The 27,838-nt window shown below is 61.5% G+C and overlaps 2 protein-coding genes across 5 annotated transcripts; both read right to left on the bottom strand.

The window, feature by feature from the left end:
* Positions 1–27: 27 nt before the first annotated feature.
* On the bottom strand, positions 28–19,464 carry LOC120387540 (maestro heat-like repeat-containing protein family member 2A). The gene is made up of 24 exons (XM_039508454.1): positions 19,380–19,464; positions 18,905–18,945; positions 18,481–18,622; positions 17,820–17,872; positions 15,915–16,022; positions 15,579–15,698; positions 14,530–14,646; positions 13,876–14,028; positions 11,664–11,786; positions 11,193–11,272; positions 10,555–10,669; positions 10,333–10,428; positions 8,864–8,968; positions 8,549–8,672; positions 7,705–7,826; positions 7,105–7,257; positions 6,702–6,778; positions 5,839–5,953; positions 4,715–4,846; positions 4,049–4,225; positions 2,668–2,805; positions 2,245–2,347; positions 1,805–1,870; positions 28–1,370 (listed from the first exon to the last, which is right to left on the bottom strand). The coding sequence occupies exons 1-24, from the start codon at positions 19,462–19,464 to the stop codon at positions 1,237–1,239; spliced, it is 2,679 nt and encodes an 892-aa protein (XP_039364388.1). The 3' UTR covers positions 28–1,236.
* Positions 19,383–27,387, bottom strand: LOC120387549 (maestro heat-like repeat-containing protein family member 2A). Of its 4 annotated transcripts, XR_005590219.1 has the most exons (9): positions 27,318–27,387; positions 27,104–27,202; positions 26,061–26,212; positions 25,567–25,710; positions 24,402–24,491; positions 23,850–23,928; positions 23,586–23,699; positions 20,663–20,773; positions 19,495–19,518 (listed from the first exon to the last, which is right to left on the bottom strand). XR_005590219.1 is itself a non-coding variant. In XM_039508467.1 (8 exons), the coding sequence occupies exons 1-8, from the start codon at positions 27,328–27,330 to the stop codon at positions 19,469–19,471; spliced, it is 738 nt and encodes a 245-aa protein (XP_039364401.1). In that variant the 5' UTR covers positions 27,331–27,387; the 3' UTR covers positions 19,383–19,468. The 4 variants fall into 4 exon arrangements, 1 of the variants encoding a protein (XP_039364401.1); XM_039508467.1 differs by lacking the exon at positions 23,586–23,699 and having other exon boundaries at positions 19,383–19,518; XR_005590221.1 differs by lacking the exon at positions 20,663–20,773 and having other exon boundaries at positions 19,399–19,518.
* Between the last annotated feature and the right edge of the window lie 451 nt (positions 27,388–27,838).

The raw sequence follows: 27,838 nt of genomic DNA, 5'->3' as shown, positions 1-27,838 counted from the left end.
TGTTAAATTTTGAGGATAGGACAAGAAGCAATGGGCTTAACTTGCGGCAAGGGAAGTTTAGGTTGGACACTAGGAAAAACTTCCTTTCTGGGTAGTTAAGCACTGGAACAAATGGCCAAGGTTGGTTGTGGAATCTCGACACTGGAGATTTTGACAGCAGGTTAGACAAACACCTGTCAGGGATGGTCTAGATAATACTTAGTCCTGCCTTGAGTGCAGGGGACTGGACTAGATGGTCTCTCGAGGTCCGTTCCAGTCCTACCCTTCTGTAGCTGGAAGAAGCAGGCTGCTGCTCTCGCTGTGAGCCAGCCACAGGAACAGACGTGCATGGAGAGCCAGCAGTACGTGCAGCACCTAACACGAGCCTTTTCCAGGTCAAAATGTCCCCTAGGCCCTAAGGGCCATGAAGCTCACTTCTCTCTCCACCACAGCACAGCAAGGCAGTGCTGGGGGCCATTTCGTGAGCCTCTGCTAACCTCTGGTAGCCTGACAGGGTGGGAGTAGCCTGGGAGACGATGTGGGGGAGGGGAGGCTGAGAGAGTCTTTTTAGAGGAGTTTGGGGTTTAAAAGAACAGCCCCACAGGAGCTTTTATCAGGTCAAATAAGCAAACTCTGGAGCCTGGAAGTAGCAGAGAATCCCCCTATGGAATTCCATCCCGCTCCCCCACGCAACCCGGAGCAGCATTTCAGAGGCCCTGGCAGGAGCTGGACTTCACCCAGGGGAGCAGGGAAAGGTAAGGGAGGAGGGAAACTCTCTAGATAAAAAGCCTGGGCCAAATCACAACCGGCTCTCCTGGCACAGGCCAGTCTGTGACTCACCTGGCCGCCCTCTCACCCCATGGGCATTCAATTGTGCCAGGGGGCGTTCCCCATGGTTCCCATATTTATGGCCCCTGCACCGTCAGTGCCCAGTCTGTGAGCTGCCTGTGCTCCCAGCTCCTGCCGACTCAGGGCTGGGACTGACTGGGGCCCTGGACTCAGACGCTGAGATAGCAAAGCCCAGATCACGGCTGGAAAGGCACAGAATATATCCACACATATTTACGCATCAATGTCCAGCGCCCCTGGAGGGAGGGGAACGTGGCTCCAAAGGCCCCGATCGTCTGCTCTGACAGCAGCACCCGTCTCCTTCCAACACCAGCTGCTGGAGACGCTCTCCGACTCTGCAGTGTCGAGGGGCCTTGCCGGGGGTCTCCCCTTCCCCTTGAAGAGCTTCCTCACAAAGAGCAGCCTCCCTTAGCCTCTGGGGGCTGTGTGCTTGGGACCTGTCTCCTGCAGGGCCTCCTGCTGCTTCTGGCTCATGGTGCTGATGGATTCTGCGGCAGCGATCTTGACAGCAGTGCTGGGGTCACCATGCAGCGCTCGGAGAGCTGGGGGGAGGAAGAGAGGCCCCTTTGGGATGAGATCCCTAGCAAGGGCCACACTGGCCAAGTCCTACAATGACCATGGGCCGAGCCCCCAGCACGCGGACCAGGCACTCACAGCCCCAGGTGCATTTCCCTCAGTCCTGGGTTTGTTTGTGCGCGCAAGGGCGGCGCCTGCCCTGCTCACTGGTGTCGCCTGCTGAGGCTGGACCTGCTGTCCCACTGGGAGGGGTGTCTGGCTCCCACTGTCCAGCCCGTGTGCTTCCAGCCACGCTCACCTGCCAGCTGCCCCCTTAACCCACCGGCAGCTCCCCATTCCCTCTGCTGCAACCAAGAGCAGAGCGTGGCCTCGGCAGCAGCAGTTCTCTGTGCCAGCTGGAGGGGCCCTGGTGGGTGGCTCCTGGGGCAGGAGCTGGCTGGGGGCGGCCTGGGGAACTTACACCACAGAAGCTTTCCCAGATCCAGCTGCTGGACATGCTGGGCCTCCATGTTCTCTGCAAGGATCCCTGGAGACACAAGAGGAATATGTTGTCCCAGGGCGCTGCAGGGCAGGGTGGGGTCCTGACACCTTGCACCCAGGCTTTGGCCCAGGGGCCCACGAGAAGGGCTGTTCTCATGAGATTCTGGCCCTGTCTGAACCAGAACCACAACATGGCACCTCCTGGGCCCAAGCCACAGGGGCCGATTCAGAGCCAGGGGTTCAAATCAGACCCTCCCCCAGCATTCAAAAGGGGTCAGAGTAATGGCTCTGTCTTGGGCTCATCTCCCGGCTTTCCCTGGAGTCACGCCACCGCCCTCGTGGGGCTGGCCCCGGAGCTGCAATCTGGCCACGAGGGCAGGCTCACTCCACCCTGTTCCCCATCACTGGGCACCGTCTCACCTGCCAGCTTGGCTGCTGCCAGCCTGATCCCCTCCCAGCAGCTGTGGAGGTGCAGGCTGGTCTCAGTGACGAGACTCTCCAGCAGCGCAGGGGCCTTGTGGGCCTAGGAGGGGCCAGCGACAGAGGCGTGAGTTCCTCCTGACCGGCAGCCATGTCAGCCCCCCCCCCACCCTGGGAGTGAGGGGGAAAGGCGGGGGATGGGGAAATCAGACCAAACCCTGCCTGGGGCTGGGGAGGCTAAATCCTCCCTGAGCTCCCCTGACACAGGTGCCTTGGGCACAGGGATGCGCCCAGAGCCTGCCTCTCAGAGCTGCTCCTGGGGCCATCGGCAAGGGAATGAGGAGGAGGGAGGACGGGCTCAGGGCTACCCCGCTCTGAGGTCTAAGCAGTCACAGAATGGCCCAGCCTCAGCAGCTCTCTCACCAGCTGTTTGCAGACGTGTCCCATCAAGTGTCGGTGCCTCTCCCCGGAGGCGCCTGTCAGGAGCCCACTGTCAAAGGCTCCCTCGAGCCCCGTGAGGCCTAGCAATGGGGCGCACGCCTGGAATGCAGCGCAGCAGGCCTGGAAGCAGAGAGGTGGTGAGTGAGGGCCCCAGCCACTGCCCAGCCGATTCCAGACGGGTGGGTGGGGACCCTGCTGGGACGGGGATCAGGTACACAAGGGGGGGTCTGTCACACAGTGACCCCTGCACAGCCCCTCGTGAGGGGTCACTCACCCCGCCTGAGCATGGAAGGGGCTAAGGAGCTGCCCTGGGCTGGAGAGGCCCAGCCCCCGCACTGGCACATCATGGGTGGAGTAACTGGACTCCCGCGTGTGCACCCCCATGTAGCCTAAAGGGGGTGCCCCACCATGGCCAGATTTGTGACACCCCTCGAATGGGATACACCCAGGTACCCCCAAAGCCCCACCCAGCCCCTGCCAGTGGGTTACACCCTCTCAATGCACCCTCAGTTCTGCTCCCAATGACCCCCAGCTCACTGGGGTTACTCTGAGGGCAGCACGTGGCCCAGGATCGCCCATCGCTTTTCAGCCTCCCTCACTGGCAAAACTGTGCGAGCAGGTTGTGATGGGGCTCAGTCCCTGTCTGCACCCACGTCTCAGGATCAGGCCCGGCGGGTGGGGGGCTCTGCCCTGTCGGTGACTCTGTGCCGGTGGCTCAGGATCAGGCCCGGCGGGGGTGGGGGGCTCTGCCCTGTCGGTGACTCTGTGCCGGTGTCTCAGGATCAGGCCCGGCGGGGGTGGGGGGCTCTGTCCCTGTCGGTGACTCTTTGCCGGTGGCTCAGGATCAGGCCCGGCGGGGGTGGGGGCCTCTGTCCCTGTCGGTGACTCTGTGCCGGTGTCTCAGGATCAGGCCCGGCAGAGGGGGGGGCTCAGGCCCGGCATGGGGGGCTCTGTCCCTGTCAGTGACTGTGCGCCCACGTCTCAGGATCAGGCCCGGCGGGGGCTCTCCCTGCATCTCACCGTGGCTGCCTCGGGGCTCGGGTCCCGCACATGGAGCATCAGAGCGGCCCAGCTGCTCCTCACCTCCCCTGCGAAGCGCTGCCGGTGCGTCCGCCGGGCCGGGCCGAGCCGAGCCAGCCAGAGCCCTGAACAGGCTGAACGCTGCCGCGTGCACGGCACCGTCCTCCTGCCGCAGGGAGCAGAGGCCGGGTCAGTGCAGCCCCAGGGGAGGGCAGCGAGCACCCAGCCCATCTCCCTCCTGCTCCCAGCCCTGTGCCTGGCGAGCTGGAGCCGGCCGGGGGAACCCGGCAGTGGGGGTGCCCCGCGCCCCGGTTCCTGAGCCCCTGCTGCCGGGGTGACTCACGTGTGGGAAGTGAGCCCGGGCCTGCGTGGCCATGGGCTGGGAGAGGCGGCCCACGTCGCTCAGCTGCCCCAGCGTTTTGGTCAGCGCCCGCAGGCTCTCGCCCACCACCTGGGGGCTGCTGGGCTCAGCCAGGGGGTGGCGCAGGGTGTCCAGCAGGAGCTGCCTGTGCGTCTTCACCTGCTGGGACCCAACAAGCAGACACCCCCCGTGCCCCCGGGGCCAGGTGAGTGGAGCGCAGCATGTGATGGGGGGCTAGGTGAGTGGGGGGGCTGGCTGGAGGCGGGTGACTGGAAGATGATATGTGATGGGCAGGGGCTGGCTGGGGGGCTGGGTGAGATGGGGGGTGCAGTCAGGAGGGTCGGCTGGGGGCTGGGTGAGGGAGGGTCGGCTGGGGGGCGGGTGAGTGAAGGGTGATATGTAATGGGGAGGGGTCGGCTGGGGGGCGGGTGAGAGAAGGGTGATATGTAATGGGGAGCGGCTGGCTGGGGGTCTCTGCCCCAGGTGCAGGAGAGGTGGCACCCCCCCACCTGACTGCCTCTAGCATTAGAGCCCAGGGCAAGGGGGGTTGCTGTAAACCAAAAATGCAGCCCCTGGACTCGCTCCCTGCCCCCGCCCGGCCGCGCTGCTCCCCTTGCCCCACCCCCAGCCACACTGCCCTCTGCCCACCTTCTGCGGCACCCCCTGGGCCATGTTCCCCAGCCGGCGGATGGTGTCACTCTCATCGCCGGCCCCTGCCACCAGGTGCTTCAGGACGGGTTTCAGCAGCTTCCTCTGCTGCAGCATGGGGTGACTCATGAGCTGAGGGACAAGGGACCACGATCAGGGCCAGGGACGGGGTCACTCGTCAGGCAGAGCAGAGCCCCAGCTCCCAGCTCTGCCAGGCACCGCAGCGCCTCTCAACGCTCTCATGGGGCGGGGTGACTCTCCCTGGGCTCAGCGCACTGCACACGGGGTGCTTGGGTCTCGCTGTCCCCTTAGCGGCTGGGGAAACTGAGGCAGCAAGCGGGGAAGTGACTCAGTGAGGGGTCAGTGGCAGAGGGGGCACAGGACCCAGCCCAGCCTGGCTGGAGAGCAGATGGGCGTGGCTGGGCTGGCTCTCCAGGGAGTTTCTCCAGAGCCTGCTGCACAGGGCCAGACCCTGCCTCTGCTGCTGCCTGGGCACGGCCAAGGCCTGGCCCGGCCTGATGGGAGGGGCGGAATGCACTGAATGGGCCAGTCCCAGGGCTGGGCTCCTCCTTGCCCACAGTCCGTGGGGCTCTGGCTCAGGGCAGCCATTTTGGCCCATGGCCAGTGCCAGCCTGTGATCTCAAGGTGCTGTCTGGCTGCTCGTCTGCCCAGTGAGGAGGGCGAGCTGGGCAGCCTGGGCTGGACTCTGATCTCCCCAAGGGGGTGTCAAGCGGGGTGGAGCAGGGAAGGGAGAGCAGGGCCTGCCCTGGTGTCGGTTCTGATTCCCAGCACAATGAACAGGGGCTACTTCCAGCCGGAAGGAAGCAGAGGTGCAGCAAGGGACCCTGGGGTGGAAGGGAGCGGGGTTGCTCAGCCTCTGCCCAGCCTCCCAAAATCCTGTCCCCCATGTGAAGGGCAGCGGGCCCTGCTCCCCTGAAAGGAGGGGCAGAACGTGCCCTCCGTGTGCCACTGTTGGCCAGGAAAACGAGGGGTGCAGCAGAAGTGCTGGGGGTGATGGCTCTCAGGGGGCTCTATGTAAAATGGGGGGGAGCCCATCCCACTGCCTGCCCAGCTGCCCCCCCCCATGCCCAGTCCATCACCTGCCTGTCTGGGGCCCGTCTCACCTCGGCGTAGAAGGCCGTGCCAGTGACTCTCCAGTCCTCACATGGGGAGCTCAGGGATGGGGACAGGAGCTGCAGGATCCTATCCAGTGGTGCCTCACCCACCTGCACCAGAGCCCTGGGGGAGGCAAGGACAGTGTACAGAGCAGAGGGGGGGAGTCTGGGCAGTGTCTGGGCGGGCAGAGCTAAGCAACAGCTGCCTGCAGATGCTCTGAGCACCCCGGGGTGGGGGAGGGGGGAGTGGGCCCAGACCAGCTCCTCCGCCCAAGGGCCCCAGAGTCACTGTGGAGGAGGCAGTAAGGTTTGGAATATTTTTCTGTGACTCAGTTTCCCCGCTCACTCTGGATTGCTACCCACTGGTGTGAAGGGGTTCCTCTCCCCCTGGACTGGGTAAACGGCCTGTCGACTGCAGCCTGTCTGGGCTGCTCGGAATGAACTCTCAGGAAAAGTCCCCGTCAGAAAGACACTGCCTGGGAGATGCAGTGGAAGACCCACCATAAGGCCTGGCAGCCAGAGGGAGCAGTGATCACAGCGGGACGGTGCTGGGAGACGGGGGGCTGCCATGCAGCGGACTGGGGTGGGAGAGCTCACTAGCCAGGCAGGGACAGATGGAGTCCAGGAGTCTTGGCACCAGAGAGGGAGCTGCTGGCCAGCACAGACCCCAGAGGAGCTCTGCTTCGCCACGCAGCCCCGTATCCCCGGCCACTAGTCACTGGCTTGCCTGCGTCGCTGCCTCACTTCACAGGGGTGGAGGCCCAGGGTCTAGCACACCACTGGGCACTCTGCAGAGACAGCGGAAGGGCTGGAGGCTGACAGACACCCACTCCAGGCTGTACCCCCCTCCCCACATCGCCCCCACTCCTCACCTCGCCAGCAGGGAGACACCCTCGGGGAAGCTGCGGGGATCCTCCAGGAGGCTGGTGATGCTCAGGATGGCCTGGACCTGGCCGTGACAGAGAGGTTACCCTGACCCACTCCTTGGGACTGCCAGCAGGGGAGAAGCCTCCCCACCACATCTCTCCCTCCTCTCACCCGGCCCCCCAGCCGGCCCCTCCCCACCACATCTCTCCCTCCACTCACCCGGCCCCCCAGCCGGCCCCTCCCCACCACATCTCTCCCTCCACTCACCCAGCCCCCGACCCTGTGCCGGGGGAAGGGGCTGCTGCCTCCCTGCAGCTCTCAATCAGAGCCCCTGGCAGAGAGTCTCAGGGAGTCCTGCTGCCCACAAACCCAGCCCCACCCCAACACCCACGGCCAGCCCAGCTTTACTGTGTCCTTCAGGTCACTGGCGCGGTCTGTCAGGAGCCTGTGAAACCACAGGGCACTGGCCTGGTCACAGGCCTGGCTCACGGCCCCCAGGCTCTCCAGCAGGGTCTGGGTGAAGGGCAGGATCTCCGCCTTGGGCAGGGCCCTGATGACCATCTGCAGAGAGAAGGGCACAGCCCCGGCCTGGGGTCAGCCCGACGCCTCACTGCTCACTCCTCAGCCAGGCAGGGCCCCAGGAAGAGTTTGGCCATGAGCAGGGAGCGGGGTTGTCCCTGGCTGCGCTCCCCTGCAGGCTCCGGGCCCCTCTGGGGAGAATCCCTGCCCCGGAGATCCAGGCAGAGCCACTGGGTGCTGGGAGGGGCGTGGGAAGTCTGCACGGTGCTGGGGCATCCCGCATCCAGGTAGTGGAGTTCCTGGGGCTGCCCATGGGAGATCCACACTGTCACCCAGCGCCCCTGTGGCCCTATGAACCCCTCCTGATTACTGACAAGGAGCCTCCCAGCTGCCAGCTCATTGCCCCAGCCCCTGAGGCCTCCCCCAAGCAGCTCAGCTCAACAGCCCCCTCCCCAGGTGGCCCAGCCCGGTAACGCTTGGAGTCCTTACTTTGGCCAGTTTGACAGACGCGTCCCACACCTCCTCAGGAGCTGCACTCTGCAGCTCCTGACACACGCGCCTCAGTGCCCGCTGCTTATCTTGGCCCCACAGGGTCCAAGGCTGCTCGACAACTGCAGGAATCAACCAGGGGAAGATGCTTAGCCTGGCCTGTGGGCCAGAGCCACTGCCCCCTGGGTGCCATTATTAGTGCACCCAGAGCTGCTGAGACTGAGGGCCCAGCTTACTGGCCCTCTATTCACCCCAAGGCATCTGCAATGCCGTACCCTGAATGGGCCCTCCAGTCACGCCGCGCCTCCCCGGGCCAGGCCCTCCAGTCACGCCGCGCCTCCCCGGGCAGGGCCCTCCAGTCACGCCGCGCCACCCCCGGGCCAGGCCCTCCAGTCACGCCGTGCCTCCCCGGGCCAGGACCTCCAATCACGCCGTGCCACCCCCGGGCCAGGACCTCCAATCACGCCGTGCCACCCCCGGGCCAGGCCCTCCAGTCACGCCGCGCCACCCCCGGGCCAGGCCCTCCAGTCACACCGCGCCACCCCCGGGCAGGGCCCTCCAGTCACGCCGCGCCACCCCTGGGCCAGGACCTCCAGTCACGCCGCACCTCCCTGGGCCAGGCCCTCTACTCACGCCGTGCCACCCCTGGGCCAGGCCCTCCAGTCACGCCGCGCCACCCCCGGGCCAGGCCCTCCAATCACGCCGCGCCACCACGGGCCAAGACCTCCAGTCACGCCATGCCACCCCTGGGCCAGGCCCTCCAATCACGCCGCGCCACCATGGGCCAGGCCTTCTACTACTCCATATTCACCCCTGGGCACTTGTTGCCCCGAGGCCTCCGCACCTTGTATGTCTAGCAGGCACCCAACGGCGTCCCCTGCGCCCTGGCGGATGCTGCCCAGTGAGTCACAGGTGTAGGGGCCCAGCGTCCCAGCCAGAGAGCTGAACTGGCCAGGAGGGAACTGTGTCTGGTTGGGAAAAGAAAGAAAACAAGTGGGCTTGGCCTGGATGCAACCAGCCTCTCGCCTCGCCTCGCCTCGGCCCAGGATCTGGTCCATAGCAGGCAGCGACCTCACTCTGCCGACAGCTGCCTGACTGCCCTGAGAGCAGGCCCTTTCCCCGCAGGGACTGAGGGCCAGGCGGGTGGGGCAGTACTCACGGTGATGGTGACCGTCTGGAGATATGCCTTCAGCAGCTGGGTGCTGACCCGCATGGCGCGTGCATGCTCCCACACCTGCTCTGACACCAGCCATCTCTGCAGGAGCTGCAGGCAGAGCAGGACAATGAGCAAGCCCCCACCAACTGTACCTGGGGGAGCAGGGGCCCAGCGGGGGGAGGGGGGAATGGAACCTGGAGAGGCCTCCGCATGGCACCTCCTGGGCCATGCCCACAGCAGTGCTCGGCTCCCAGCCCCCTGAAGGGGGAGGGGCTGGACGAACAGCCTGTGGCTCCTCTCCGCCCGTGGGGCAGGTCTTCAAAGGGACGGAGCCCAGGGAAGTGGGGCCAGTCCAACCGCCCTCCCCTCTGGGGTGCAGCGCTCCAGGGAGTGTTTCTGCTCAGACAAGGAGGTTCTTCCCCCTCTAGCTTCTGTCTGAAATGAGCCCCATGATGGGCAAAGGCTGAGCCTGACCCTCCCAGGCCCCAGGACACACGCAGCCCAGCAGTGTTGGGCCAAGACGTGAGGAAGTGGGACTGTTCTTAATGTTCCCTCTGAATACTGGGGGGGGGCTCAGTTCCTGGCCGACCCTCTGTCGCCTGGCAACTGATGGCCAGGCCCTTGCTCCCTGGGAGAACAAAGAGGTCAGGTGACCTCCAGGCCTGGGAAAGTTACTCGGCAGAGGAGGAGGGGCTGGAGGGGGTTTCAGTCTGGAGCTGGCTGGGGACTAGGAGTGAAGTGCAGACGTGGGGGTCTGGCTCACTGGGCCCCAGAATGGACCCGGCCGAGGGGTCCTGTTCTCTGTACCTACAAGCTCTGTGTTAGACCATGTTCCTGTCATCGAATAAACCTCTGTTTTACTGGCTGGCTGAGAGTCACGTCTGACTGTGAAGTGGGGGTGCAGGATCCTCTGGCTTCCCCAGGACCCCGCCTGGGCGGACTCGCTGTGGGAAGCGCACGGAGGGGCATATGCTGAATGCTCCAAGGAGGGACCCAGGAGGTGAAGCCGTGTGAGCTTCTTGCCCTGCAGACAGTCTGCTCCAAGGGAGAGGAGGCTCCCCAAAGTCCTGTCTGGCTATGTGGGGAGCAGTCCCAGAGCATCACCCGGGGACTCCGTGACACAAGGCCTCAGGTCAGACCCACCCCTGGAGTGACTCCTGATTGCAGGGGGCTCTGACAGCCCTCCTGATGAGAAATCACTCCTCCTCCTTCCGGGGGATTCCTGAGCCCTGAAACACTAGACTGGACCCCCACACACACACTTCCTGGAGTCTGGGACTTCGCTCTCCCATAGTGCATCTCCAGACCCACAACACTCCCCCTCCACAGCCCCACTCCTCACTCCTGCTCTCCACATCACAGGGCTCATACCCCGGGGTGGGCAGGAGTCTGGGAGGTGGGTCTTGTCCCTGAGGTGACAGGGGCCGTCGAGGAGTCTGGACAGGAGACCTCTCTGCCCAGCCCCCACTCACCCAGAAGGTTCCCTGGAGTCGCTCTGGCATCTCATCCCCCTCCAGTAACGTCTGCATCAGCCCCTCCAGGGTGGCCATGGTGCTGGCATAGAGAGTCTGCAACCCAGAGGGAGGAGTGAGGCCCTGAAGGGGCTGGCAAGAGGCAGAGGGGGCTGGTCCCTAGGCCCAGCCCTGCAGGGAATGATGCCTGTGGGGGTACCCGGTCAGGGGCAGGGTTCATACCTGGATGGGCCCCACGTCCTCAGTGAACTCCTGGGGAGGCAGGGAGAAGACACTATCAAGACACTGCTCCATCAACTCCTGATTCTTCTCGCAGCTCAGTGGCTGCTTCGCTTTACTGGCAGGAGAGAGCATGGTGGGAGGCGTTAGAGGCTCGACATTCCCCTGCCGGTGAGCATGGAGAGACCCAGAGACCTCTCCAGGCCAACCCCTTCCCCTGCTTCCTTCCCTGCCTCCCTCCTCCTCCTGGAGCTCTCCTGGTGCCCCCATCCCTGCCCCCTCTCCCCTTGCTCCCTGGGGTGTGCAGGGGTTGCTCTGCCAGCAGGCAGGTCTCTGTGCCCAGCAGGGCTCTCCTGCGGAGATCAGGAGCAACCTGCAGTGGTCTGAGTCCCAGGGAGCTCAAAGCATCACCAGGGCTGAGCTGACGGGACTGTTTCAGCTCTGGGGGCCATGCCACCCTGGGAACTGACCCCTGGCTCTAGGAAGGCTGGGAGCTCTCCCCACACTAGTGCCACCCTGGGGGTCACACTCCTGCCTCGTACACTGCCCTGCACAGCCCACGTCAGGGCTTGCCCATGCTGGCCCAGGATGGCCAAAGTGCCAGCTGGCGTGGAGGGGGCCAGGGGCAGAGCAATACCCACCTCAGGTGCCCGATGGTCACCATTGCCTTCTGGTGAACTGGGGAGAGCAGGGAGCTCGGTGGCTCGGCCTTAATGATCTCCTGAAGTATACACAGAGAGACCAAGAACATGAGGGGAGGCCATGGTATCCCTGGGGGCGACAATGGGACCTCCCACCCACCTCCAGGGGGTCTGACATAATGCCCAGAAATGCTGGGGGTGGGGAAGCTGATGGAACCTCCCCGTGCCCAAGGGGCTGGGTCCCCGACCCCAAGCCAGCCCCTGCGTCCTGCCAGCAGCCTCAGGGCAGGTTTGGAGAGCATGGGGATGACCTCCTAAGACCAGCCCACTCCCCAGTTACTCCCAAGGCCACAGTTATCCAGTTCTATCCCAGTGCCCCAGCCTGCTGGAGCCAGGGCAATGCAACCCCAGCTCAGGGCAACAATGAGGCCATGAGGCCGCTCCCCCAGGACTGGGGATCCCCCCACTCACCAGCAGCTGGCTGAGCAGCACCTGTTTGTGAGGAAGCTGGTGGGGTTGGGATTCCCCGCTCCTCTGGACGGCCAGGCTGACTGCAGAGATGCTCTCAATGAAGTGCAGAGTAAGGGCCGTGTCCTACATGCCCGCAGAGAGGAGAGTGGGAATGACAGTTGCATGCAGCCTTCCCAGCCCTTTGGGGTGAGTACAGGCTCCCACTCTGGCCACCCCACCACCCCACCCCGGAGAGGCCCCTGGCCGCTGCCCCACTCCCCTCATAGGAAGGGCCCAAAGTCGTATGGCACCCTTATGGGGATGGGCCCAGAAGCTTAGGAATACCCCCACCCCACAGGAGAGAACCAGGTTCATGGAACAGCAGCATAAACTAGTCCCATGCACCAGCATCCCCAGGGCTGAGACTGAGCCTGGATGCCTGCAGCCACAGCCTGGCCCAGCCCCAGCCTTCCCGCAATGCTCCAACCCGAGCTGCATGGGCCAGAAAAACAAAATGGGAGCAGCTGTCAAACATCAGCACTGAAGCCTCCTGGGATATGCCAGGGCCCCCAGAGCCACCTCCCTTTGCAGGAGGCAGCATGGAGCCATGCTCATTGTTCCAGGGGGCCCTCGGACCCACCTCCCTCCAGTCCCTGTGCAGGTTCAAAGCTCTATGGCCCAGGGAAAGAAGCAGGACTGGGCTGGGAGTCACAGGGCCCTAAGAGGTGAGCAGAGCCCCAGCTGACTGCTTCCATCCCCGCTATCCTCCCATCAATCCATCCATCCATCACAGAATCATAGAATATAAGGGTTGGAAGGGACCTCAGGAGCTCATCTAGTCCAATGCCCTGCTCACAGCAGGACCAATCCCATCTAAATCATCCCAGCCAGGGCTTTGTCAAGCCTGACCTTAAAAACCTCTAAGGATAGAGATTCTACCACCTCCCTAGGGAACCCATTCCAGTGCTTCACCACCCTCCTAGTGAAATAGTGTTTCCTAATATCCAACCTAGACCTCCCCCACTGCAACTTGAGACCATTGCTCCTTGTTCTGTCATCTGCCACCACTGAGAACAGCCGAGCTCCATCCTCTTTGGAACCCCCCTTCAGGTAGTTGAAGGCTGCTATCAAATCTCCCCTCACTCTTCTCTTCTGCAGACTAAACAAGCCCAGTTCCCTCAGCCTCTCCTCATAAGTCATGTGCTCCAGCCCCCTAATCATTTTTGTTGCCCTCCGCTGGACTCTCTCCAATTTGTCCACATCCCTTCTGTAGTGGGGGGACCAAAACTGAATGAAGTACTCCAGGTGTGGCCTCACCAATGTTGAGTAGAGGGGAATAATCTTGATCTGTGGCAAGGCTCCTACTAATACAGCCCAATATGCCGTTGGCCTTCTTGGCAACAAGGGCACACTGCTGACTCATATCCAGCTTCTTGTCCACTGTAATCCCCAGGTCATAGAATCATAGAATATCAGGGTTGGAAGGGACCTCAGGAAGTCATCTACTCCAACCCCCTGCTCACAGCAAGACCAATCCCCAGACAGATTTTTGCCCCAGATCCCTAAATGGCCCCCTCAAGGATTGACCTCACAATCCTGGGTTTAGCAGACCAATGCTCAAACCACTGAGCTATCTCTGCCCCCGAACTGCTGCTTAGCCAGTCGGTCCCTAGCCTGTAGCAGTGCATGGGATTCTTTCTTCCTAAGTGCAGGACTCTGCACTTGTCCTTGTTGAACCTCATCAGATCTCTTTTGGCCCAATCCTCCAATTTGTCTAGGTCACGCCGGACCCTATCCCTACCCTCCAGCTTATCTACCTCTTCCCCCAGCTTAGTGTCATCTGCAAACTTACTGAGGGTGCAATCCATCCCATTATCCAGATCATTAATAAAGATGTTGAACAAAACCGGCTCCAGGACCGACCCTTGGGGCACTCAAGCACTGATCACTACCCACTGAGCCTGACAATCTATCCAGCTTTCTATCCACCTTACAGTCCATTCATCCAGTCCATACTTTTTTAACTTGCTGGCAAGAATAGTGTAACAAAACCTTTCTAAAAGTATTCTCTCTCCTCCCCGCCCCGGCTGTCCTGGACTCATCAGTGACCCCTTCAATCCATGGTGCCCTCTCCCCATGGCCTGAGGCCCAATCCTGTGAGGCCCTGGGAGCCCAATCTCAGAGGGCAGAAGGGATGGCAGGGAGATCGGGACCAACTTCTGCAGGCAGATACCTGGGAGCCGGTGCTGTAATGGTGCAGGATTTTGGGTACGATCTTGTCCGCCAGCTGAGGGAGCAGCTGCTGGGGGGGCGCCTGGGCTGCTGCACTGCTGTAGAACAGCAGGAGGGCGCTCTTCACTCTGTCCCTGTCCCGTGGGGTCAGGTCCTGGGGCAATGAAGAGAAGAGCAGGGATGTCACTGGGGAAAGGCCTTTCCCTCCCCAACTCCTGACCGCCCACGGCAAGCACTTCCTTGGGGCTCACGGGCTGAGAAGATTGTTCCCTAGATTCTATAAACATTCACCCTGTCCAGCTCCAACCCCCACCTCCAAGAACAAACTTCTGGCTCTCCATGCCCTCCCCCAGGTAGAACCAGCCCCAGACCTGTGCTCCCCACATGCCCTGGGGGTGATCCCCCAGCCTCACCCCTGCCTAGTTAACCAGTTCCCTCAGGTGATCACCCCATGTGGCTACAGAGCGGCTCCATCTCCAAATCCAGACAGGGCCCACTTGGATCAGAACCATGGTTCTGCCTGGGCCAGCTTTGGGCTCTGATAACCCAGCCCAGCCCCTCTGCACTGCCAGCCTGTGCCTTGCTGGCCCGGACCCATGAAGCCAACAGCCCCATACAGACAGGGACGGGGGCTGGGACAAGCAGGGTGCTGTACCTTCCTGAGATGCCAGGAATCCTCCCCCTCCACCATTTCCTCCTCAAAGTCGCTCAGAGCTCTCAGGGTGGCATCCAGCTGGTCCCTGGCACAGAGCTGCAGGCAGGAGCCAAGGCACTGGGAGCAGAGAGCTCGGGGTCAGTCGAGGGCCATCAGCAACTCCAGAACAGCCTGGAGCCTCCCCGATCCCAGCACTTCCAGCCACAGCCAGTCTCCCCAGTCCCCGGTCCCAGAACTTCCAGCCACAGCCAGTCTCCCCAGTCCCCGGTCCCAGCACTCCCAGTCACAGCCAGTCTCCCCAGTCCCCGGTCCCAGCACTCCCAGTCACAGCCAGTCTCCCCAGTCCCCGGTCCCAGCACTTCCAGCCACAGCCAGTCTCCCCAGTCCCCGGCACTCCCAGTCACAGCCAGTCTCCCCAGTCCCCGGTCCCAGCACTTCCAGTCACAGCCAGTCTCCCCAGTCCCCGGCACTCCCAGTCACAGCCAATCTCCCCAGTCCCCGGCACTCCCAGTCACAGCCAGTCTCCCCAGTCCCCGGCACTCCCAGTCACAGCCAGTCTCCCCAGTCCCCGGCACTCCCAGTCACAGCCAGTCTCCCCAGTCCCCAGTCCCCGGCACTCCCAGTCACAGCCAATCTCCCCAGTCCCCGGTCCCAGCACTCCCAGTCACAGCCATTCTCCCCAGTCCCCGGCACTCCCAGTCACAGCCATTCTCCCCAGTCCCCGGTCCCAGCACTCCCAGTCACAGCCATTCTCCCCAGTCCCCGGCACTCCCAGTCACAGCCAGTCTCCGCAGTCCCCGGTCCCAGCACTTCCAGTCACAGCCAGTCTCTCCAGGCTGCAGGCCCAACGCTCCCAGTCACAACCAGTCTCCAGGCCCAACACTCCCAGTCACAACCAGTCTCCCCAGTCCCTGGGCCCAGTGCTCCAGTCCCTCCTTAGTCACCCCCGGGAGCTCCAATCACACACAAAGGCCACAGGCCTCTGCCTGGGGGAAGGGCCCTCCAGAGCTGCTGGGTGCCCTGGGGTGCAGGCGGGTTCAGCCCCTCACCTCTCTCTCTGCACCAGTCAGACAGTCGGCCATGCGCAGCAGCTTCCGGAGCTGTCCTGGCACTGAAGCCACATCCTTGCTCATGGCCAGGGCTGTGCCCAGAGCCTTGTAGAGGAAAGCCTGAAAGCGAGTGCAAGGGAGGGGTTAGCCCAGCCTCGGGGAGGGCGGTCTGGGCCAGCCTGGACCAGGATCAGGGTCCCTAGCTTCAGGCAGGGCCTGGCCCCACCTGCACAGGGGGAACCGCAGGGCTTGGTTTCACTGGCGTGGGACTGCCCCAGCGCCCCCTGCCCCTCCCCAGAGCCCCCAGTACCAGAGAGGCCTTCTCTGGGAACTGACCTTCTCCACAGAGGCGTTGGCATAGCTGCCCATCTGCCGGCCCAGCTCCTGGCTCACATCCTGGCTCCAGCCGCTCTCTTTGCTCCTCCCCAAGGTATTTTGGAGGAACTGTGTGGAAAGGAGCCGGAGGCAGGTGTGACGTTGCACAACGTATGTTTTATGGAAATATGCTTATGAACGTGAATATGATGCAACTGAAATATGCTTTATGCAAAAGGTCTCTTGTAAGGTATCATAATAAAGGTTATAACCTAAGGAATATGTTCCTCCTATTTCTATGTATGTATCATTCTTGTATCTCAACCTAGAAATATGAAGTATAACTCTGAGGTCTTCTTGTAATGATGCAAAGTGTGGGCCATTAATGGTGGTTTAGAATCTTGATGGCTCCTATTGACTAGGACAACTGGTTGTAAATGGTTTATTTACCTGCAAACCTTCCTGTGTACCTGTGGGCCAACCCGGGAAGAATGGAGACTAGGGGCCTTACAGTGACACGTAACCATGTCACCAGATAACGAAATCCATCTTAAATCTGGTACTTTTCCATTTAGAAGGAGGGGTGGGGACCCAGAGAGACAAACGATTCCCGCCTTGTGCCAAAGCTATAACAGGGGGTGGAGCAGGACAAAGGGGGCTGCCAGTCATGAGAAAACCCCTGGTTACCGCCTGAGATGTCTGAGGGAACTAACAAGGGCTGTACCGGGGAAAGGATTGGACCCTGACTAGGAAGGAGTCTAGTCTGTAAAAGAAGCTTATTGGACCATCTCTGAGGTGTGATATTACCTGTAATCAGTTTCTTAATGTATTGAGCTTAGACCTGCGCGTTTTTGCTTTATTTTACTTAGTGACTAATTTTGTTCTGGCTGTTATTACTTGAAACCACTTAAATCCTACTCTTCATACTTAATAAAATCACTTTTATTTATTAATAAACGCAGAGGAAGTGATTAACACCTGGGGGAGCAAACAGCTGCGCATTTCTCTCTATCAGCGTTATAGAGGGCAAACAATTTATGAGTTTACCCTGCATAAGCTTTACACAGAGTAAAATGGATTTATTTGGGGTTTGGATCCCATTGGGAACTGGGTGTCTGGGTGCTGCAGATAGGCAACCTGCTGAGCTCTCTCCAGTTAAGTCTGCAGCTTTGGGGGCGTGGACCAGACTCTGGGTCTGTGTTGCAGCAGGCTAGCGTGTCTGGCTCAGCAAGGCAGGGTTCTGGAGTCCCAGGCTGGCAGGGAAAATGGGCTCAGAGGTAATTTCAGCACATCAGGTGACAGTCCCAAGGGGATCTCTGTGACCAAACCCATCACAGGGGGTCATTTAGGGGCAGAATCCCCTCCCCTGCTCTCATCCCCATGAGGGATCCTGACTTCCAGGCTCCCCAGAGCCCTCCTGGCCTGCGGTCCTAGACGGAGGACACTGGGGCCAGCATTGAGTGAGCCCAGCCCAGGGGCTTCCAGCTGCCACTCCCAGTGCAGGGGCTCCCCCCACAGAGAAATGCAAGGGGGGTGAGTGAGGAGGGGGCTCTCACTGCTGAGTACCGAGGAGCTGAGCATTTTAGAACTGGCAAAGGAAGTGTGCTAAATCACCTGCTAGGGCAACTCTCCTGACTGCCAGCAGGGACGGCCCTGGCCCAGGATCTAACGCTTTCATTTCCATAGCACTGCTCGTCCCAACGCTCTTTCCAGCCACACACAGGAACCCCCTTTTCAGTGAAATGCAACCCTCTCTGGGGTGGAGCGTGGCAGCTGCTTAACAGCCCAACAGTGGGGGCAACAGGAAATTCTGGCCCAGGACACCAAGCCAAACTCTGATTCTCTAACCCAGGTCCCTCCATGAGGAACTAGCCCAGGGCTGCTCCACTCTGGGGCTGGGAGAATGAACAGAAGCCCTCATGTTACCTCCAACAGCTTGTGCTCCCACGTGGTCTGGTCTAGAGAGAACTTGCTATGTCCTAGAGAGAGTGGTACAGAGCTGGCCATTAACCAAGTGCCCCAGGGAGGCCCTTCTGGATCCCCTTGACTACACTGGGGTCCCATCTGCATTGGCATCCTGCCCTTCCCAGGGGACCCTACACCAGGGTCCCATCCACACTGAAGTTCCTGCCCTTCCCACTGTGCAGGTCCCTACATAGGGATCCCATCCGCACTGGAGTTCCTGCCCTTCCTCCCATGCCAGGGGTACCCTATTCCAATGTGGCACGGCCTCGTAGGGAATACGTGTCTCATCTGGGTTTCCCAGGAGCCAACTCTAGCCAGTCTGGCTGCAGGGTGCTGGCTGTGCCCTCAGCAGCTCTCTCTCCCACAGCTCAGCTCTGATCGCACCTCATTCTCCCTGCTCCGTTCCTCACTCTGCTTTCTTGACTCCACTCCACAGATCCATCCCAACCCCTCCCATGGGACATCCGGGGACCTAACCACGCAGCATCAGGCTGCAGGTGTGACAATCCAAGAGGCCTTGTGCTCTCCCTGGCTCCATTGCTGCAGATAGGAACGGGCACTGGCAGGATGGCACTGGTACTCCTTTTGCCCCATCCCAGCTGCTCCCACCCCCACCCCTTACCATCAAGATACTGGACCATGGCTGGAATCTCCATCCACCACTGCTCAGCCCCGTCCCCATACATCTCCGGGCGCAGGGCGTTCAGCGGGAGCAGCGCAGCCACTCCGCGCCCTTCTCCCTCGAAGGGGGATGCTGACAGCACCTGAGAAGGAAAAGGAGGTGATTTGCACCAGCTGAGCCTCTTCCATACTGGGGAGGGGAGAGAACGGGCCCTGTTCAGCATGGGGACTGTGCACGAAACATGAGCTAAGCATCTTCCTCCTGAACACAGGGCCCTGTAGGGGGGAGTCAGGGAGTCCCCCTATGGGCAGCTCTGGATAAGGGACCCCATCATGGCCGCCCCTCGCTCCAGGGCGATGAGGACCTGAACTTCACAGGGGCTACTCCCCAGCAGTGGGGCCCTCCCTCGGTGTGAGTCACTCACCAGGAGCCGGGCCAGCAGCTGCTGGGGAGTCGCAGATGCCGCTGGGAAAAGAGCAGAAAAAAGGCTGTGAGCAGTCAGGTTTGGGGCTCTGCTGCATCAGTGGGACAGGGCTTTGCATCTCCCCCACTGCCCAGGCTGCTCCATGACCCCCACGCCACACAGGGGGATTGCCCGGAACCTGGGCAGGGGCAGAGCTGTGCCGGAGGCAGGGGTGGGCACGTCTGACCAGCATCAGCGCTGCAGAGCACATGCAGAGGTGCAGACATGTGGCCTTCTGCCCCAGGGATCCCCTCATGACCCCCATGCCGCCCCTGCCTCTGCTCCCCGGGTACATCCCACGGAGAACAGCTCCCGCTGTGCTGTGGGAGAGGCTCCTCTAGGGGCTTCCTGGGGCCTGCCCTCCCCTAGCAGATCCCCGCTGGTACCCCAGGGCCCCCATGCTGTGATCCCCGGGGCTGAGCACTGCTGCACTGACCTGGCTCCCTGCACTCGGGGGCTGCTTGTCTGTATTGCTGCCGCTTCCTGGCCAGGATCCTCAGGCAGCGGCACAGGGGGGTCATGGAATCAGTGTAAGGGGTGCGGGTAACACAGCCCAGGAGCCGTTCCCAGAGCTCCTGCAGAGACCAGGGTGAGAGCGCCCAGGGCTGGTGAATCCTGTCCCCACAGTCTCAGCCTGTGTCCCTGCTGGTGGGCTGACTCGTCACCCCATTCAGAGCCCCGCACCCTCCCCCTCCGAGCCCCGCTCTGCCCTCTCCCTTCACCCCCTCAGAGCCCCGCTCTGCCCCTCCCCCTCCGAGCCCCACTCTGCCCTCCCTGCTCTGCCCCTCCCCCTCCAAGCCCTGCTCTGCCCCTCCCCTCACACCCCTCAGAGCCCCGCTCTACCCTCCCCTCTCCCCTCCGAGCCCCGCTCTGCCCTCCCCGTCAGCCCTGCTCTGCCTCCCCTCCCCTCCGAGCCCCGCTCTGCCCTCCCCCTTCACCCCCTCCGAGCCCTGCTCTGCCCTCCCCGTCAGAGCCCTGCTCTGCCCTCCCCTCCGAGCCCTGCTCTGCCCTCCCCTTCACCCCTCCGAGCCCTGCTCTGCCTCCCCATCAGAGCCCCGCTCTGCCTCCCCCCCTTCACCCCTCAGAGCCCCGCTCTGCCCCTCCCCTCCGAGCCCCACTCTGCCTCCCCCGTCAGAGCCCAGCTCTGCCCTCCAAGCCCTGCTCTGCCCCTCCCCTCACACCCCTCAGAGCCCCGCTCTGCCTCCCCCCTCTGCCCCTGCTCTGCCCCTCCCCTCACCCCTCCGAGCCCTTGCTCTGTCCTCCCCACTCAGAGCCCCACTCTGCCCCTCCCCTCCCCTCCGAGCCCAGCTCTACCCTCCCCACTCCCAGCCCTGCTCCTCTCCCCCCAGCGCCCTGCTCTGGGGTTCCCTCATCACTCCCCAGAGCCCTGCTCTGCCTGTCCTCCCCCTCCCCTCAGAGCCCTACTCTGCCCCTCCCCCTCAGAATCCAGCTCTGCCCCTCCCCCATCACCTCCTCAGAGCCCTGCTCCCTCCCCCGCAACACCCATATGCTATCACTGTTCAATTATGGGCCAAGGCCCAATTCTGCTTCCAGTAAGATCAACAGAATGTCCCCCGGGCTCTGATTCTGCCCTTGCACTGGTGTAAATCAGCAGTGACCACTGAAATCAATCGCCCTGGTTTCCCAGGCCTGGTCCTGCTCTCACTCAGCCTGCTGTAAATCAGGGGTCACTGCACTGAAGCCAATGGAGCCCCTCACCTGGCTGATCCCCCTGCCCGAGGCAACGATTATTTCTAAGGTGGCCAGGCTGGTTTTCTGGACCGTTTTTTCCAGCAGCCCCCGCAGGGGAAGGCTCCGCATTGGACGCTCCTGGAAAAGATGAGCACAGGGTCACTCTGTGTGGAGGAGCAGCTCCCATGCCTGGGAGGTGGGGGGGAGGGTGACAGTCGGCATGGAGTGCGGGGAGGGTCCTGCAGGCATCTCTGGGGTGAACCCATTAGCCAGGGATCTGGGGGCGAGTGTGTTCCCTGCTGGGGACGAGCTGGCCGGAAACCAGCTGTAAGTGGCAAAGTGCAATTTGCACCAATTTGGCACTGGGGGGAGGGGTGACTCACATGCCATGGGCACGGAGGTGAGTGGCAGGAAGAGCAACTAGTGGGAGGGGAGAGGGGGGGGGGATCCAGGTCTGCTGGGTAGGGAGCTGACCTTGCCCCTTACCAGCGAGTTGGCTGACACAGCAAGCTGCAGGGCAATGTAATTGAGAGGCCATCCCTCCACCTTATCCAGGTACCCTGCTGAGACCAGGGTGCCAATGGCCTGTAGGACAGCCACCCTCCCCCGCAGGGCCAGGAGGGACACTGGCACAGGTGGTGGTGAGATACAGGGTGAGCCGGCCGGCAGCAGCACAGGCACCAGCATGTCCCTCCACACACCAGCACTAGGCCCCGCTGGACCCGAGAGGGATCCTGATCTCATGATAGCGGGTGACTGGCAAATCAACAGGCAAACCCAGCCACCCTGGAACATTGCATCCCCTCACAACACCACAGTAAAAACGTTCTGGTCACCGTGGGAAAGCATGGCGTTTACAGATGAAATATTGTATGGAACATGGGGAAACCAGTGGGTGATGGGTACAGGTATCAGCTGCTTGTACCAGATAAACTGAAAAAGGAGGTGCTGAGGTTATGTTACGGTCTCAAAATGGTTGGACATTCTGGGGTTGCAAAAACCTTAGCCAAGGGAAGAGAGACTTTCTGTTGGGTAAAATGCAGGCAGATGGGAGATAATTGGTGCAGGAAATCATAGAAATCACCATGGAAATCTCAGGTTGGAAGGGACCTCAAGAAGGCATCAAATCCAGCCCCTGAGCTGTGACAGGACCAATGTGCATAGCAAAGAAGGGTCCCTCTAAAACTGGGAAAGCCCCTTTGCTGCAGTATCTCGAGGTGGCACGAATTGCCACTGCTTGTGCTGGGCCCTGGCCGGAGACAGTGGCAGGCAGGCCGTCTCTGCTGGGAGCGAAGGATTGTTTCACCACATGGCCTGAGGCTTACCCAATAAGAACCCAACAAGCTGGGACAGTAGTAGGGGTCCTAGTGACTGGATTCTTTACTGGGTTTGAGCCCGGGTGAGCTACACGGAGATCGAGAGAGAAACTTGGAATCCAGCTCGGTGACATTCTAGGGTTGCACAGACTCCCCCCAGCCCAGCCCCAGGCTGACAGAACGGTGGAAAGGTTCAGTGGGACTCTGGGGATCAGCTGGCTCCCGCTGCAGAACAGCACCAAAGGAACCGGGACCAGCCCATTCCTTGTGACAGCTTATAGAACAGCAGTCGATTGGGGAGACTCCTGCGCCTCCGGGGCCAGACCCTGCCTCACTGAGCCACTGGGAGTCCAGAGAGAGTCCCTGCCCCAGGGGGCTAGAGCAGGATTTCCCCTTGGAACCCAACTGAGAGCCTGAGCCACAGCCCACTAGCGTCAATGGACATCTTTCCATGGGATCAGGGCCTGGACCTTCTGCCCAGATCCAAGCCCCTCCTGGTCCCCGCACATGGTGAGGGAGCTGCCTTCAGCACCACAGACAGCTCACCATCAGCGTGAGCCTGCCAGCCCCTCTCCCGGGGCTCATGTGAATAGAGAGAAAGCCAAATTTCCCACGATCAGAAAAGAACCAGCATACAACCCTGCCTGGGGCTTGGCTCCCCTCCCCTTGGGTCCCTGTACCTGTGGCCTGTCCCCAGGCCTCCTGCCCCCCTGCCTCCCAGAAGCCAGTTTATAGCCCCACCGTGACATCTGTGCATGGGGAGGGGGAACTGAGCTGGAGTTAACCCCTCAGTGACTGGGCACTAAGGACCCTGCACTAGGCCCACAGAGCCAGACTCTCACTCACCCCAGTGAGAATCAAGAGTAACCCACTGAGTCAATGGAGAGATGCTGGCGTGGTTGGGAGGGGAATGGGGCCGGTGAGGTTTATGCTGGGTCAGAGGATCTCAGCCTGAGCTGCCCACTCTCTGCCAGCCTCTCCTGCACCCGGCACTGCCCGCCTCACCCACGCCCGGCACTGCCCGCCTCACCCACGCCCGGCACTGCCCGCCTCACCCACGCCCGGCACTGTTGTTCTCTCACCTTGGGACTCCCGTCGGTAAGAGCTGATCTCACTGATTTGATGCACAGGTGTTTCTGGCTGGCCAGCCCCGGAACTGGAAGAGACGGGCACACAGCGTCACTAAGCCAGAGCCACAGACTAGCTCCGCATGGCCTGGGGCAGGATCACAAAGTCCCCCCACCTCATTGTAACAATGTACCCGTGTGTCACCAACAAGGCCACCTGGTGAGGGCTCCCATGCTCATCCTCACTCCCCTCCTCCCCATCTCTGAGTGCCCCTTGCAGGCTGGGCCCAGGCAGGGGCACCACACCCACACCTGTCCCCAGCCATGGCTGGTGCAGGCAGGCTCACCCTCAGTGTCCGAGTGTGCAGAGCTTTGGGGTGTGTCTGCCCAGCACAGCATGGGAGCACGGGGGGGACTGTCCATTGCTACAGGGAGCAGGTCACACCCAGGGCCCTGCAGCCAGACCCACGGGCCCTGAAGCTGCAAAGCGGGCCCTGTGCTGCACCAGGCGCTCGCACTGACGTGATATACGGGGAAGTCTCTGAGCTCTTGCTCCCCTGCTCCTACCTTCAGCACCAATAACATATGACATCAGGGCCAGGATCCCCACACGGGTATCTCCCCTGCCCATTAACAGTTTTCAATGGAAAATCCCCAACAGCTGCGATGGATGGGAACGGGCTACAGGGAATAGGAAACAGAATGATGGGCAGTGAGGAGTGAGCTCTCCTCTCCTGTGCTGAATCAGGGATCTGGACCCAGCAGCGGGAGCTTCGAGGCACCCCATGCACCGCTCCTCTGGGCTGCAGCCTCTCACCACCACCCCCTTACCGAGTTGCAGGAAGACGTGGGGAATCTCTGTGTGGTTCTCCCTGCAGAGCTGATAGGGCCGCTGAGCTTTGGAAGTGACCTGCAGGGAGATGGGAACAGGTCAGAGGAGCCTGCTCGCTCAAACAGGAACCTCCCAAAGGGACCAGGGCCCGATTCTGCAACTCCTCAGACTCCAGTGCAGATTCACACTGATGGGGCTAGGAGCAGGATTCAGAACCGGATTGGGCCATGTGACCATCCCAGACCCTGCGGTACGGACTGTGTATGACATAGCCAGAGCCCTGAGAAGGGACTAAAGGGCCTGATCCTGCTCTCACTTATACCAGAGTAAATCAGGAGAAACGCCCCTGGACTCCACACAAGAGAGGAGAACTGGGCCCACAGACACTGCGCGGTGCTGAGCACTGGTGACTCCCACTGTATGGGATGCTGAGGGCACAGGGAGGTCTCCAGTACAGGGGGTGGGGAGCACTGTGCACGCTACGGATGCCTGCTGGCATCCCCGAGATCTACTGGCCCCAGCACACCCATGCCAGCCCCACTTCCCCATACCTGGTAGCTCAGCGTGTGGGAGATGGCCGCCACATACACCTCTGGGGTCGGGTTCTTGGAGGAAGAGGCCTGCAAGATCTGTCCCAGAACCTGCAACAGACAGGGAGAGATGTCGGGCAGAGCCGGCACAGGGGAGCAGCAGGTCCCAGCTGCACTGACATCAACTCATCAGCCACAGAGGTGTCTGCTTCACCCCTGGCTGAAGGCTCTGGGGAGAAAGAGGTTCTCGTCACCCTGGAAGGGTGGTGAAGGGGGGAATTCTGCTTAGTGCAGAGGTCCAGATTCTGCTCTGACCCTGGGGCAGCAGCTCACCGGCCATGATGGAGTCACTCCTGCCTGACATGGGTGGGATTGGGAATTGGAGCCCCAGATCTGAGCAACCCTGACACGTGGACTGTTGGAGTTCTGGATCCTGGTCCAGAGTCGGCCTCTCAGGCAGCCCTCCTCCACACAGTGAGAGCCATGAGCGCTCTGCAGCCTGGGTGCTGCCTGGGTGTATGCTCTGCACCCCAGCTACTCTGCACAAACCTGACTGGCTGGGGGGAGTGCCACTCAAACACACAGACTTAACTCGGACCCTGGGGGTGGGGGGGTTGAACGAATGGTGTGGGGCATGCTGGGAAATTTGGAAAGAAAACAAAGACGCTGCCGGACAGGAGCCCTGAGCTGGGGCAGGGCGGGTGCTGCTGGCAGGAGAGCCGGCTGCTGGTAAAAGGAGATTTGTGTAAATTCTCAGCCTTCAGCAGACAGGAGCTGAGACCACTAACCAGCCCACCATGCTGAGCTCACCCAGCCCGCCAGCACCACCCAGAGCACGGTCCGGCTGGACTGACCCCAGGGCACGGGGCAGAGAGTCTGTGTGTGTCGAGCCAGGCGTGCGGGGGGGGAGGGGGAACACAGCTGTTTTGCTGTAAGCTGTGCTGTGTAACCCCTACTGGGGATCCTGGCCTGGGTCTGCTCCGGCCTTTGTCGGAGTCACAGAACAGTGTTGTGCTGTTGTTATGTGTGATGGTTGTTCCAGGAGTTAACTCTGACCCCCTAGGAGGGGGGTTGGTGTTGGGACCCCTTCCCAGCCCTGGGAACCCCCATCCAACATCCTGCAGCTGATCTGACAGCTCACTTGCTGGCCCATGGAGCCTGCAGGGAACGCCCCCCACCTCCTCACCTTGGTGATGTAAAAGGCCTCGATGTTCTTCCCATACTGAGCCAGGAGCAGGGGGATGTCCCCAACGATCTGGTTTTGCAGATCCTTCCTGGGCAGCAGGATGCTCAGCACTGGCCCCAGGGCCTTGAGGACAGCCAGTTTGACCTGTCGAGAGATGGGTACGGGGTGACTGCTGGCTTGGTCCCCTGCGGCTCAGTCACTGGATCCAGTACTTCTCCTTCCAGCACTGGCTCAGGCACCCAGAGCAGTAGGGACCAGCCTGAGATGCAGGGAGACCAGTTTGGCCTCTATGCTGCAGGAGGACATTGGCCAAGGAATCCTGGCTCTTAGCCCTCCACCTCCACAGCCCCCAGCATCCGGTGACATTATCCACCCCAAGACAGGAGAGATTTCCACCCGGGTCTGCTCCTTACAAAGGGGCCAGGGGCGAAAGGGCTTGTGGGGAGATGCAGAGCGAGCGCCCCGTGGCCACAGTGCCTGTGCGAGCCCCTCACCTCTGTGTCCTCGCTGGGCAGCCAGGCGCTGAGGAGGTACCGGTACGTGGGGAGCAGGTGTGCAGAGAAGCGCTGGAGCGTGATTTGTGGATGGGTGCTCCTCTCCCAGCTCCTCAGGTAAGTGCTGATTGCCCCACACGTGCACTCCAGGGCTGTTGGCGGGGGGCAAAGGGCATCTCAGTCCAGGGCTGAGACATGGTTCATTACAGAGCAGCTCAAACTCTGCCACTCTCAGGAACTTCAGTCTCTGCAGGGGTCTCCTCCCACCTAGCCCCCTGTGCTCCAGGGTTCATGCTGCAGACTCTGCCCCCTGCCCTCTGGGGTTCATGCTGCAGACTCTGCCCCCTGGGGTTCATGCTGCACTCTCCGGCCCCTCCTTCCCAGGGTTCATGCCGCAGCCTCCAGCGGGCAGACAGTGATGTAGGATTGCCAACCCTCCAGGATTGCCCCGGATCTCCAGGAATCAAAGCTTAATCTTTCATTAAAGATTATGTCATGTGATGAAACCTCCAGGAATACATTCAACCAAACTGGCAACCCTAAGTGAGGGTCCTCGGGGCATGACATGAGTCCCTGCAGTCAGCAGGCGTGACAGAGACAAGGCCGGGCCCTGATGCCATGGAGCCAATGATGACACACCTGTCAGTGTGCCGAGATCCAGCACCTACACACCCTTTCCCCAAGACATGGAGGGAACCAAGACCTCCGCTAAAAAGTGCCTTCCATGTACAGGTGTTTCTACGGCTCCCACCATCAGAGTAACTGGAGCGCATCCCTGCCCAATGAATTAACCTGCCAGCCCCAACTTCCCCCGGCAGGGAGAAGAACCCAGGGGTCCAGACCATACTGTCCCTCCCCTTCCTCCACCTCTACAGACTAGAGACGGGGCCAAGAGGCAACGCTGGGGTCTGGATCAGGGTTACACACTCAGAGTCCAGGGCTGTTCAGATCCCAGGGTCATGGGGTGCCGGGATCTGGGGCCGAACCAGCTCCATCTCTACCCACCATCTAGAACAAAGGCTTGGCCCAAGTGGTCCCCTCACCGGTGCAGAAGGCCCCTCGTCTCCTGCTGTCATCTATCCCTCGCATCACGGTCTGCATGGTGGTCAGGGTGATGCCCAGGAAAGGGACGCACCTGTACACTGCACAGAGAGATGGACGGGACCGGCTCTCAGGCAACTGCAGGCCCAGGGACACTGCACGGTGCAAGCATCCCCGAAGCAATGGGCCCACGCGGGGGATGGGGTGGTACCGTACCGCTGGCCGCCATGACCTTGCCCAGGGTGAGGAGGGTGAACTCCGCTGGCAGCACAAAGGGCCTCAGGTGTTTCTGGAGTTCCCGCATCACTGGCCCGAAGTAGCTGCCAGCGAGGGCGGCCAAGGTATCACTGGCAGCCGCCTGGAGCTCGCTCGAGGCCTCCTGCAGAAGGAACGGCAGAGCCCATTAGTGATCCAGAGCCGGGGGCATGGGCACCAGCCCCAAGGGGGTAACATGCCCGGCTGAGGGGGCAGGGATTCAGGTACTAGAGGGGGCACTCACCGAACACTGACCCCGCAAGGCAGAGAATATTTGGCCTGGCCCCTGCCTAGGATGGGTCTCCTTCTCTTCCTGGGTGACCTCCCACCTTGCCTTCTCCCTTCAGTGAAGCTGGCCCACCAGGCCAGAGCACCCCGACATGCAGCCCTGTAAGTGCCCCTCTTCCAGCCTGACTGAAGCCACCCTTGGGATCTGCGCACCGTCTCAGGCCAAGACTCTCAGAGCCACCAAGGGGATTTAC

Source organism: Mauremys reevesii, linkage group 20, assembly GCF_016161935.1.
Source record: "Mauremys reevesii isolate NIE-2019 linkage group 20, ASM1616193v1, whole genome shotgun sequence".
Taxonomy (NCBI): Eukaryota; Metazoa; Chordata; order Testudines; family Geoemydidae; genus Mauremys; species Mauremys reevesii.
The sequence above is the reverse complement of the archived record's forward strand: the minus strand, read 5'-3'. Positions and strand labels throughout refer to the sequence as shown.